The sequence below is a fragment of the Rhinolophus ferrumequinum genome, chromosome 9 (assembly GCF_004115265.2).
Source record: "Rhinolophus ferrumequinum isolate MPI-CBG mRhiFer1 chromosome 9, mRhiFer1_v1.p, whole genome shotgun sequence".
Taxonomy (NCBI): domain Eukaryota; kingdom Metazoa; phylum Chordata; class Mammalia; order Chiroptera; family Rhinolophidae; genus Rhinolophus; species Rhinolophus ferrumequinum.
In genome coordinates this window covers 30,002,040-30,016,344 of record NC_046292.1, presented here as the reverse complement: position 1 = coordinate 30,016,344, position 14,305 = coordinate 30,002,040, and the positions used below count along the sequence as shown (strand labels likewise).

The 14,305-nt window shown below is 38.7% G+C and overlaps 1 protein-coding gene across 1 annotated transcript in view; it reads right to left on the bottom strand.

Annotated features, from left to right (window-relative positions):
• Positions 1–14,305, bottom strand: part of CCDC30 (coiled-coil domain containing 30) — a 98,933-nt gene that overhangs the window by 16,136 nt on the left and 68,492 nt on the right. The window contains 3 exon segments of the mRNA XM_033115461.1: positions 640–752; positions 5,249–5,411; positions 13,217–13,371. Coding sequence (XP_032971352.1) covers positions 640–752; positions 5,249–5,411; positions 13,217–13,371 — 431 coding nt within the window.

Here is a 14,305-nt window from a genome sequence, read left to right as displayed (position 1 = left end):
CAACAACTTTATGAGATAAGTACTGTTATTTTGCCCATTTTAAAGATGAGGGACCTCAGACACAGGGAGATTATATAACTCACCCAGGGTCACACAGCTAGCTTCTAGTAGAACCAGGATTTGTACCCAGGCAGTATGGTTCCAGAGTCCATACCCTGAACCACTGTGCTACATTCCAGAGAGGAGGAGAGTGGGAGGAATCTGGCAGAATGATGAGCAGGAAATAAAAGGAGCAGAAAGTTCTGGAACAAATTTTTATTGTATACCTACTATATACCAGGGACTATGGATAAAAAGATGAAAAGCTGAAGTATGGTGAGGAAGACAGGTAGTGAATCACATTGTTTCAAAACAATGTGGCCAGTTCTTAATAACTACAGTCAGGCATGTATAAAGGGCTACAGGGCTACAGAGAATGAGCACTTCTCCCAGCCCAGGCTGGCGATTTCAAGAAACTCTTCTTAGAGAAGGTGACTCCTAGTCTAAGAATTAGGAGTTGAAATGAAGAGATGAAATGGGAAAGGGTGGTCCAGGGTGAGGAAAGTAGGTGAGGGGAAAAACAGCTGGAAGGCAAGTGAGAACAGTGTATCTGGGGAAAAGCAAGAAGTTCCCTTCCAAAGGGAACTTGTTTTTGTTTACCTCATGTGGGAATCAAACTGCTTCAAAAACTTCCCATATTCTTCACGTAGGGCTTCCTTCTCTTGCTGCAGCTTAGACACCTTCTCAGCCAATTCCCGGTTGCTCTTGAGATTCTGGAAAAAAATGTTTTTTACTGAGAATATTCTGTGCTGAATAAAGGTATGACGTTGATGGGGTGTGAATTGACAAGGCCTTTGTGCTGAAAAAGGCTTCCAGCGGCTCCAGCTTCTGAGACCACAATGGCTTTCTGTGATTTCTGCACTTCCAGATTTCCTGAAAACTAGCAGCTCTTTCCCGACTTTTGCTCCCCCAGCCTTTCCAATATTTTGCAGGCATCTAATTCCTTATATAGTCTTATACAGTAAAAAAAAAAAAGTATTCCAGCTTGAAGTACATAAAGTATAAGCTGTTTTCTTGACCTAACCCTCACTAATAAAAAGTATTTGGTTCTAGAAGTAGCTCCAGGGAACAGATTCTCAAAGATGGGAACCTCAAAGATTGGTTATCTGACCAGGTTAGATTTAAAGGCAGGGTAATCGTGTGACTAGTGCTAGATATCCATGACATCAGAGGTGATTCAATTGTAACTTACAGTTGCCTGTAATGAAATGCTTTTGGAAATCACATGACTGGAACAAAGAATGTTACAGTGGATTGAGAACTACAAGGAGTTTGGGGTGGGCTAGCCACATCTGACCATGTCAAATGAGCTTTCAAGGAGAAAATGTCCAATCTGGAGATTGAATAATTGGAACAAGACGCAGTCAGAGAGACCCAGAGAGCTTCTCTGAGTGCCCTGAAAGAACCTCTTCTCTCTTGTAAGCAGCAAGTCAATGTGTCCAAAAACCAAATCCCAAATTTCATCAAGTAGGTTGCAGAATTACAGCACAAGTTGATTTCATAGCCTTGCCAGGTCTCTTATGAGAAAAAAATAACACTTTGTTTGGGAATGCATGGAAATCTGAGAATTGGGAATGAGTACATCTGACAAAGATTTTGAGCACCGTGGACCTCCAAACTCTATTTAGCCTCTCCTATCTGCATAACCAGTCCTTCCTCTGCTCTTGGGAGATTAACCACTCTTGCCTTGGACGTCACCTGAGGCAGTTATCCTATAAGAGGGTACGTATTGTTCTCAAGACTCACCTCTACACTATTACCTCTCAAGACCTCCAATCTTACAACTAGAATAAGGTCCCAGCATATACTGAAGAGTGGGGGTTGAGTACAGGAGGTGATCTGGGAGGACTGCCACATTGAAAGAATGAAGATTTTACCAAATTAAATTGGCACCAACCTGAAGAATATATGTAAGAATGTATTTGTAGGGTGTTTTACTACAAAGAAAGGAATATACTGTTGAATAGGCTGAATTTATTGAAATGGATGCACTTACTAGTGATTCAGGATTTAACGTATTTAACTTGAACATCTAAAGTGACTTCAATAGGTTGCTTGGCTGATTGACTGAAATTTGAACTCAACAATGGCCTATGTTAAATGACATTAAGATGCCATACTTTCTTAACATAAGAAAGAGAAAGAAATTGAAAGGCTTAAGCAGATAAGGAAATTTTGAGTAGATTTATCACAGATGACCTGCTCAGCCACCTCCTCACCATGACTCACACACCAGGCAGAAGACAGTCTCTTCACCAAAGCTTTGCCAAATACCCTTGTGAGGGGAGCACCAGATTTCTTGAAATGCTCTGTTATAATGCTACCCTACTAAGCATGATGGTAGGAGGTGCCCACATTAAAATGGACCCCTGATTTCAATGGGGATGACGGTACTACAGAAATGTCAGAGATCAAGTGGCGATATTTAACCCCCAGATACAGGTGGGCACTATTACTGTTATTAGACAATAGGGCCAGAGATATAACCAAATGGTTGGACTTGTAGCAATCTTTGGTTGTGGTTAATTGATCACAGTGATTTTAAGACTAAAATAGGTGAGCAACCCATTAAAGTCTTGTTGAGTTGTGGAAGGAAATAAGGAAAAAAGGATGGAAGGAAGGAAGGAAGGAAGGAAGGAAGGAAGGAAGGAAGGAAGGAAGGAAGGAAGGAAGGAAGAAAAGAAGGAAGGGGCTCTGGGAAGCTCTCCTGTGCTTGTTTAACCTTCAGATTTGGGAGTGAAGCCACCCCTCCTTCCATAGTAACTATCCACCTTTTAAGGAAGGTCCTTGCTTGTAACTTGGCCCTGGTAGAGACTGAATACTTGGCCATGAGAAATCAAGTGATCAAGTAACCTGAGCTGCCCTTCCTGAAACTAGGTGTTACATTACTCACCAAACTAGGTATTATATTACTCACCAAGTTGGGCATGTGCAATAGTACTCTATCCTCAAGTGGAAATGCTATGTAACATTCTGAGCCTGAGCAGATCCTAAATGTGCCAAGTTGCAGGAGCAAGTGCTACTAGCTTCTACTATATTACCATCTCTTTCAGCCCAGACCTATGGCTTCATGGAGAGTTTCCTATGGCCAACGAACTGAGGAAGAATATATTCAGGCATGCATTGCGTATGGTTCTGTGCAGTGTGCTACAACCACTTGGAGTGGGGTTGCTGCAGCATTACATCTCTGCTGAGGGGTGGCCCTTAAGAAGAGTGGGAAGGCAAATCTCAGTGGACAAAGTCTGTCTTCACTTCACCTGAAAAGAGAGATGGCCAGAGGCATGGACCTATATTAAATCATAGGAAGTTTCTAATATTTGGACAGATGATCAGGAATTTGGAAAGAATAATATTGGAGGATTGGTGAAAAAGCGGTCTGGGAATGGAGCCTAGAACTGAAAATTCTGTTGGACAGCATGGACTGAATTTCAGACAGTTGGACTGAAAATGCTGTCCAACAGAATTTTCTGCAATGATGGAAATGTTAGCCACATGGCTATCGAGCACCTGAAATGTGGCTAGTGTGTCCGAGAAACTGAATTTATACGTTTGAAAAATTTAACTAATTGAAATTTAAAGAACCACGTGTGGCTAGTTGACACAATACTGGATAGCACAGGTGTAAAGTACGAAAACATGTTTTTGCTCACCAGAGGGCATCCAGAGGAGAGGTGGTTCTCAATAATCAGGTGAAAATGGTACATTCTGTAGACGTCAGCCTCTTTTTCCAGTATCTGTTTGCTTGCTCAATGGGCTCATGTACAAAGTGCATGGTAGCAGGAATATATTTTGCAAGGTGTCATCAGCGCTAATCCATACAACTTGCCAAAAGCACAGATCGATGTTGAACAACTGTTATGGCACCATCCATTAGGGGTTGATTATAGGCAGGTGTATTATGCTGGACCCCTTCCGTCATGGAGAGAACAACAACTTGTCCTCAGTGGAATAGGTGCTTATTTTAGATATGGATTTGCTTTCTCTGGCTATAATACTTTCACCAGGACCACCATCTGTGGACTTACCAAATTCCTTATTTCTTGTCATGATATTCCACTCGACATTGCTTCTTCCCAAGAAAATCATTGTACAGTAAGAGAAGTGGAACCAAGGCTTGTATATATGAGTCATTGGTCTCACCATATAACCCATCATCCAGAAAAAAACTAACCTGACAAACAGTGGAAAGACCTATGGAAGATGTAGTTAGCGAGGTGACAACATCTTTTGGGGTTAGGTGATATCCTATAAGATGATGTATAAACTTTTAACCAGTTACTAATAGTATATGATGCTATTTCTCTCATAGCCAGAATACATGGAAAGGAACCAAGAGATGCAAGTGGGAATGGCTTGTCACACATTTGGGAATCACAAAATATATATTAGTGTATTATTGGTCGTTAACTTTATAATTAAATTTTAAAGTTCCAGTATTTCCATGTGGATTGAATCTGAAGACATAGCAATTAACGTTACTCCAAAATGATCACAGATACTGATGGGACATTGAGAGGTTAAGTGTGCCTTCATTTATACGAGTGATAGTACATCATATCGGTGGCAGTGTAATGTTCTTTTTGTTGTTTATTAGGTTAAATAAGGGTAAAAAGGTTTGTATGGAAGTTGACTACACAAAATGGACTGTACCGTTGCTCAACAGGACCTCCACGTTTCCGAGCTCTCCCCTGTGCTGCAAAGTTGGAACTCTGAAAACTACATTTCCCAGACTCCCTTCAAAGCAGAATTCCAGTTTAGTTTCTGCAACGAGACGCACTTGACATGGTTTGGGAAACACAGGTAAGGAGGAAGAGCCACTGTTCTTCCCTAACACTAGCAGGTATTATAGGTGAATGGGCAGACAGCAGATGAGACATCAGTAGGGGCTTCAGGGAGAGTTCCTGCAAATCCCCATTTTGGTGCTGCAGTTGGCTTCCCGGTGATTTCTGAACTTCTGCGTTTATTAAAAGCCAGCAGCAGTTCTCTCTGACCTTCTACTGACCCTTACTTCTCCCTTCCAACAATTTTACAAGCATATTATTCCGTGTTAAATCCCTTCTTACCTAGAGTAAATTCTGCTTTCACTGCTTTCCTGACTGATCCCCGAATAAGCTTAATGGGCAAAGTGCTAGGCACTCAATAATTATTAGCTATTACTCAGTTGTATGGGAAGTGGAAAACTGAGAAGCATTTCTATTTACTTTCTTACCTCATCAGATTTTCTTTTTTCATTTTCCAATTGTTTAAGTTGGGCCTCTTGTTGCTGGATTCTGGATTGTTGCTGAGAACTGGTCATTTCCATTCGATTCTCTTTATCTTGTAAGATTTTCACTGCCTTTTGTAGCTCATTTATATTCTGATCTAGGAGTTTCCTGAGGGCAATTAATGTACATTAAATCACACTGTGAATTGCAAAGCTTTGCAAATGAAACTCTTTGAGATATAATTGTTATACTGTCACAGGATTGTTTTGGTTCAGTGAGGTAGGCTGTGTGTCCATAAGATAAAGGGACCAACACAGGGAACCTCCTCTGTGACAGAGCTTTACTTATTTGTCTTTCTCCCTCCCCCAAACAATCTTGTGATGAAGAAATAACTTTCCTTATTTTACAGAGGAAGCTGCCGCTCAAAGAGTTTTAATTAACTTGCTCAGGAGAGGACAGCTAGGACAGCTAGGACAGCTAATTAACAGCTAGGACAAGATAGAGGTAGGGCTCTAATCCCGAAGCCGGTATTCTTTCTACTCTTTCTCATAGCTTTCTGAGCCCGGTGGTAGTCTTGGTTCAATAAAGCGTTCTTAATTTCAAACACTTGATACACGTGCATACATGTTAACACTGCTGTAGCTGAATCACGAATGAAGTTGTTTTTGATGAGTATTAAAAAAGAAACAACAGGCCCGAAATGGAGTCACCTGTGCTGAGCTTCATATCAGAAAATCAAGCCTTGAGTGTAGTTCAGCCACTCCCAGGAATATGACCTTTAACCGGTCAACCTGGAACTACCTGGTCAGCACTAGTGAGGTCATCTGCTGGACAGACCCCCACCCCTCCCTAAAGGAAGGTGACCTTGCCCAAAATAATCCACTGTTTGCTAGAAACCTCCTTCCCTGCCCCCCACTTCTGCCTATAGACTTCCTTTCTATTTGCTAGACGCATGCTGCCTGATTCATGAATCACTGAATAAAACCAATTAGGTCCTCTAATTTATTCAGTTGAATTTTGTTTCTTTTTTTTTTTAAATTAAAGTTTATTGGGGTGACAATTGTTAGTAAAGTTACATAGATTTCAGGCGTACAATTCTGTAATACATTGTCTATATCTCACATTGTGTGTTCACCGAATTTTGTTTCTTAACACGAGGAAATGTACCCTTTTCCAAAAGGGCCATATGTATTTAACTCTTTCGGAGGGAGTGGACAGAGTTTCTGAGGATCTCAGACAAGGCTGTTTGGAATTAGGGGATTTATGTAGAAAAATATGATCACAATAATGATGAAATAGCACTGGTGGGCAAAACACTAACATGCTTGGTCATTAAAATACTGATATTGGGGGCCAGCCCGGTGGCTCCAGCGGTTAGAGCTCCATGCTCCTAACTCCGAAGGCTGAAGGTTCAATTCCCACATGGGCCAGTGGGCTCTCAACCACAAGGTTGCCGGTTCGACTCCTGCAAGGGATGGTGGGCTGCGCCCCCTGCAAGTAGCAATGGCAACTGGACCTGGAGCTGAGCTGCGCCCTCCACAACTAAGATTGAAAGGACAACTTGACTTGGAAAAAAGGCCTGGAAGTACACACTGTTCCCCAATAAAGTCCTGTTCTCCTTCCCCAATAAAATCTTTAAAAAAAAAATACTGATATTGGACAAATAAGTTTGCTTTCTCTAACTTTAGTTTTCTCAGAAATCAATGGATTATTGGGAAAGATTTGTATTTGAGACGTGGGGCTCGTATCTCTCAGCCTCTCATTCTTCTACTGTTTCTGGATGTAAGTGCAGGCTTTCCAAGGACTGCTGTAGTTTACCTTTCACCAACATCTGCACCAACACCCCCCCCCTTTGAACTCTATTTCATGTAATTCATTATATACATGAGCAATTCCTTACTGTTACTATCTATTTCTTCTTTTTTGGTTCTATTCTGAATTTCTGATCAAGAGATCAGACTAAGAGATAAGTCTTGGAGCTGAAAGGGAAGTTTTAATCTACTTCAACCGAAAAAAGCTTGAGGTATCTGCAGTAAAATTTAGGAGTTAGAAACTTAAAAAGTAACTCATGAATATGTTAGAAATTAATTTCTATATTGTGTGTGGAGCTTGAATAATGAAAAATTAACAAATAGACCAGTTTTGCCAGTGAATAAAACTAAGGAATTGGTAGCTTGATGCGACTCCCTGTCTCCCCAATAACTTTGATTTCTCTTTCAATCTAGCCTATACATGGGAAACAGAGTTTTCTTTCTAAATCGCAACCTAATCAGATTACACCCTCTGCTTAAAATCCCTCATGGTTCCCCATTACTCTTAAGATAAAGTTGTACCCCCAAACATTTTGTTCCAGGCAAAAGGAACCTTTTCACTTTCTGAAACAAGTCATCCACACTTATTCCTCCTCTGTGACTCCAACCTTTTTGATTCCCCCCCTTTTTTTTCTTTTCCTTTTTTTTTTTTTTTTTTTTTAAGGAGGGCGCAGCTCCCAGTGGCCCTTGCGGGGATCTAACCGGCAACCTTGGTGTTAGTAGCAACACGCTCTAACCAACTGAGCTAACTGGCTGCCCAGACTCCAACCTTTTCCTTGTCTTCCTCTTCCAGGCCTTTGTATAATACTCTCTACTGAGCTTTCCCAAACCAAGTACTTCACTCTCACTTAAAATAGCTTTTTTGAGGCAGGCTTTCTTGAGCTCTCTAGATTAGGTGTCCCTGCTATGTGCTATCACCGCATCCTTAATTTTCCTTAGCATAACATTTAGACTTCATTGCATTGCAGTCTTCTGTATAAGGATATTCATTATAGTGAGACCAAGAATACTGACTTAATGTATGATTTTGACTTATATGTAGGCCCAGTGCTCTATCCAGTTTCTTCACAGCACGCCCTGTAAGCCTTAGCGCTTTCCCCTACTGGTCATTAGCCACTGACGCAGCCAGAAACAATGGCCATCCCTTGATTAAGAGTTTGTGTTAAGCTAAAGATGACATCTTGACCTCCCTAAGGTGGAACGACCCCACTGGCTACTTTTCCAGAGACCAGACAGAGGGATGCCAGAGCGGACCTCAGAGCTGTCCTCAAGACCTGGAGAAGTGATTTATTATTCTCACCTCACCTCACACCAATCAGTTCCCAAGGGGACCCTGAACCCCTAGCCCACGCTGTCTTGTGATTTGGCCCTATGTAATCTGTAACCTACACACCATCGGCAAGTTCAGCCTTTGGAGCATTGGTTCTCCGTTCTCCTCGGTGGTGCCATTCATAATAACATAGCCAGTCTTTCTCTACTGCAATTCTCAGTATTTAGTGTTTGGCTCTGCTGGTGCCAGGTGGATAAACTCTTTCTGTTCAATAACAATAGCATTATTTATCAAAGCGAAATGTCTAAATAACATTTATATAAATAATGATAGATCTATGTAACAGGATGCTATACAACTATTTAAAAGAATATTATGAAATTATAAATCATAACAAAGATAGCTGAGAAATCCCAAAATATTTAGATTAAACATAGTTCTAAAAAACGCATGTGACAAAAAAAATCTCAAAAAGTTAAAAAAATTTTGAACTACATGTATTTTACATGAAAATGGAAATGCAACTTATAAAATTTGTGAGATGCAGCAAAAACAGTGGTTGAGGGAAACTTATAGCATTAAATGCAAATATTATAAAAGAAAATAGAAAATCAACAATCTAAGCCTCCACCTTCGAAAAACTTGAGAAAGAGACCAACATAAGCCTAAATAAAGCAGAATAAAGGAAATAATAAAAATTAGAGCAGAAATCAATGAAACTGAGAACAGGAAAACAATAAATAAAAACCATGAAATTAAAGCTGGTTCTTTGAAAAGATCAATAAAATCTAGATAAACCTCTAACCTGGCTACCCATGAAACAGAAGACATAAATTACTAATGTCAGAAATGAAAGAAGGGTCATCACGACTGTCAGGGAGTAAATATTTTCCTTTACCCTTCTAGGTTCTGTTGGCTGGTCTAATAATCAAATTGGCATGAGACAGATTAGCGGGAGAAAAACAAATTAAAGTTGAATAACACATATACTTCCTGTATACATGGGAGAGACCTAGGAACACTGAGTAACTTGCCAAGATGGCAGAAGACTTTACCTTGAATACCACCTATAGCTAAAGACAAAAAAAAAAAAAAAAGATGGTGGGGGTGGGGAGTAAGTTATGGGAGGTTACCAGGAAAAGCACAATAAACAAGCAAAATATTATTATGTAGATTTAAGTCCACACCTTTCCATTGATAACAGTTTCTAGAGATATCCTCCTCTTTCTGATAATGAGGGAAATACCCTTACAAGTGTAAATGTCCTTTAACAAAGGATAACTTCTACTTGGTTTTCTGAGCTTCTCCCTTTCTTCCGTTTCTTAAAATTAATCAGCCTAAAATAATCAATATCCCAAAGAGGCATATTTAGAGGATGCAAACTCTGCTCCCTTTCACTACTGATCCGATGGACTTTAAGAGAACAATACAGGATTATGAAACACTCTATGCCCACAAATTTAATAACTTAGATAAAATGGATTGATTCCTTGAAAGACACAATATACTAAAACTTACACAAGGAGAAACAGATCATCTGAATAGGCCTATATCTATTAAAGAAATTAAATCAGTACTAAATAACCTTCCAAAAAATAAAGCGCTGGGCCTAGATGGTTTCATGGGTGAATTCTACCAAACATTTAAGGACAAACTGATACTGATTATCTACAATCTCTTCCAGAAAAATTGAAGAGGGTACACTTCCTAACTAATTCTAAGGGGCCAGCATTACCCTAATGCCAAAACCAGATAATGACAGAACACAAAGGAAAACTGTAGACCGTTATGTCCCATGAACATGTCCAAACTCCTTAATGTGACTAGTTAGGCTCAGCCCATCATTCTAGTCTCATTTTCATGCCACGTCCCTTGTCCCGAAACATTTTGTTCTCATCAAAAGGAACATTTTCCATTTCACTGAGGAAGATGATGATGATTATGACAATAGAAACAATAACATCAAATACTGCAATAACATATTTTTATTATTTATTTATTTATTTTATTTTTTATTTTTAATAACATCTTTTTAGTAGTGGCTTTGTAATGTGTCACTTGGGTAGGAATTCCGTTCATGTATTTTTCTGGTTGGAGTGGCTACAAAAGATATATTTGTGCAAATTTGGAGGGTGGAACTGAAGCATTTTGTTTTTTATGCTTGGAAAGTTGAAGCATGTGCTTTTTGTAGCTTCTATATGTTGCTGCTCATCTTGGTGTGAGGCAACAGCAGGCCTGCAACGGGTCCACCTTCCCTCTGATGCTCCTTCACCTTTCCATGTACTGGGCCAGGTGCCTGTTGAGCTCCTTGATGAGGGGGACCAGCTTCTCCCACAGGACACCTAGCTTACCAAGGCTGGAGGCCCTGAGAACTGACATGAGTTCAATCCATCCTCATGGGTTCAGCTTGTGCTCATGAGTGTCAGCCTGTTGTTGTTCTCCGTCACTTTGTATCCATCTTCACTTCCTGACTGTTTGCTCTACAGACCTCAAGCTCCAGCATAAGATGCAAAGATGACAGCTTTACAGACTGTGTAATCTTTTCCTGAAATTGCATAAGACTAAATCCCTGTAACAAGTCTCTTATGAAATATATTTTTCTCCTAATGGTTCTACGTCTCTGGTCGAACCCTGATGGACATAAGTGCTTACTCTGTGCCAGACACAACCCAACTGCTTATAACTCATTTAACCTACAGAATGGTCCTATGACACACTAGGTAGGGATGGGCACTGAGAGGATAAGAAGCTTGCCCGACATTATACAGCTACTATATGGCTAATAAGATGACCATGTTATGTTGGTAGGCGATAAATGCAAATTCCAAAGCAATGTATTTTAAATGAGTCAACTTTTGTTAATAAAATAAGAATAATGAAAAGTGTATGCATATGCATAGAAAAAATTCTGAGAAATACGTAGCCGCTACGTAAAGCAGCTATTGCTAACGGATAGAATGCTAAAGAACTTACGCTTTTTATTTTATAGAGCTCTTTAACATTTAAAAATTCATAACAAACAGCTCTAATTACAATTGTACTAGCCAGAATTTATCTCAAGGAACTAATAAAAGGCATGTACAAAAATTTCGCTACAAGGGATATGTATTACGTCATTGTTTGCTATAGCAAGAAACTGGGAAAAAATGTAAATGTGCAACAATAAAGGACTGATGAAATAAATTCTGGCATATTATTAAAATAATGTTCTAGAAGAAGATTTAATAGCAGGTAAACAGATCATACTATTTTAAGTGAAAAAAGTAGATTATTACCTAAATATCTAAATTGGGCTTGCTTTCCTCCAGGTTACAAAACAATGTATACTAGATAGACCCCTTTTTGTGGAAAATAATTTTCCTAAACATTTCATTTTCTTATACTTAGTTTAAATATTACTTCTATGTATTTCTTCTCAGCCAATCTTTACAAAAAATGTATAGAACTGGTATTATTATTCCCACTTTAGAGATAAGAAACCAAGCTTCAGGAAAGTTAAATAGTCCTTGTTCAAATCTTTGATTACATCTTTTGTTTAGTTAAAACTTCACATAGTTGTTTTACAATTGATTCTTCATAATTCTTAATTGCTCTGGTTTTTGGAGATTATAAATCTGGTTGCTTGTTGTATCTGCTGATTTTCATTCTTGGCAGCCAGTTTCCTTGTGTTATTTGGTGATTTTCGATTGTCAGTGTATATTTGATTAAACTTAATATATAGGAATCCTTAATATCTAAATTGGGGTTGCCTTCCTCCATAGATAATTTGGATTTTCTTAGTTAGGAAGCCAGGGGCCTTCCTGCTGGGGAAATACTTTAGCTTTTCAAAATTCCCAGCTAAATACTGGAGTCTCTACTTCAGCCATCCTACCTGTTGCAAACTTTCTCAGTTTCTTTCTTCTCTCAACCCCAGGTTGATAGTTATTTGCTCCTTGACTTAGGAGTTTGTTTGCCATTCACCATTTTTGTTTTACCTCATTGTATGTTTGCCCTTAGGGCTTTCTCTTGTTTTGTGAGCAATGCTTTAAAAGGTATACTTAGTGTAATTTATTCAGGGTCTAGTTGTATTACAACAGGAGGACAGTCTGCCATCCTGCTAGAGTAACCGTGAGACAAGTATTTTTCTACAATAACTCACAGAGTGAATTCATTATTCATTTGTACATTCATTCATTCACTTACCCAAACATTCATTCATTCACTAAATATTTACTGAGTACCTAATGCATGTCAAGCCCTATGTTAGCCCTTTTCACTAGAGCTCAAAGTAAGTTTCTGATCTTCATAGTACATGTGGATATCTGTATATCTTTTCAGTGACTAACACTATTTTTCTTGAAATATATGTGAATCACTCTGAGTGCTATAGAAGCAAGTGTCAGTTACTGAAATTTAGGCCCTCCAAGAAGGTTAATTAAGTAAAAATCCTAATGATAATCATACAATTTTAGAAAAATATATGACAGCTCCTGTCTGGTAGCAGCTTGTTGATGATTAAGATACCCGTAAAGTATCTGGAACTTTGAAGAAAATCAGCTGATCTGTACAAAACACCAACTTCATTCTACTCTGCATTTTGTGCCAATCATGGTAGAGTTAGAAAAACAAATCCCAGAGTATCATATTTCCTAGGCAATCCAGCCATTCAAGAATATTTACTGGGGCACCAAGAGTATCCCAAAACAACAAGAAATAACCCCTGCCCTGAAGCATCTCACACTTTGAGCAAAAGGCAAACAAAAGAAATTAGAATATAATGTGATAAGTACGACATGTAAGAAGTTGTGTGACTGAGTTTACTTCATGGGGACACAGAGGAACTACAGTGGTAACTTGAGGAAGCTGGTAATCGTGGTTAGCCTACGAGAAACTGCTGTCTTTGCTCCTCTTACCTCTTCTGTTGTTCTTCTTGATATTGTTGCTTTATTTTAGTTTCATTTTCCATTGCTTCTCTTATCCTTTCCTCTAGTTCCTTCTTCCCCAAAATACAAGTTTCTGTGAGACAGACTTTATGAGCATGTTCTAATTTCTGCTGCAGATCCAAAATCTTGAATGAGAAAAGTTTACAAATAAAACTTTAAAAAGAGTGTGACCTATTTTCCAATTAGGGAAATACCATATAAATAGCAAATATACTAGTACTAACAAAGAAACCTGATATAAAGTAAAGAATGTGGCTAGCTTTATTTTAACGTTAAAATTAATTACTTAAGTTTTGCAATATATAACACATTCCCCAAGCTCAGTGTGTGTGCGTGTGCGTGTGTGTGCGTGTGTGTGTGTGTGTGTAAATGAAGCTATATACTGAAGTCTTCTCCCCAACCCATCCTGTCTTCCTCCACCAAATAGGTGGGAGATCACTGACATTAGTTTCTTGAGTACCCTTCTGGAGATTTATTTATGCATATATAAACAAATATCATTACATAGTTCTCTCCATAGACGCATTTTTACACAAATCATGGCATATTATACATAGTTAAATATCTTGCTTTTTAATAAAAAATACACTCAGTGATTTTTCCACTTTATACACATCTATAGAATTGTCCTCTCTTTTATAGCTGCATACCATTCCACTGTAAGAATATACCATACCTTATTTAGCCTCCTACTGATGGACATTCAAGTTGATTTCAATCTTTTGCTATTACAAACAATGGCTCTAGAATAACTTACAGATGTGGATTTGCCAGGGCAAAAAGATTATTGTTATTTGTTTGTTTGTTTGGTAGATAATGCCAAACTGTCTCCATAGATATTAGACCAATTTGCACTTCTAACAACAACGTGTGAGAGTGTCTGGTTTCTCCACAGTGTGGCTACATTCATGAATAATATCTCAACACAAAGTAGATGTCTCTTCCAAGCCAAGTACCTATTAGCATATTGCCTAGCACCAGTAATAGGTTCTTTAACATTCTGGTAGAACTGAAAATACGATTTATGAATTTGAAAGAGATATATAATTTTGTTTTAGA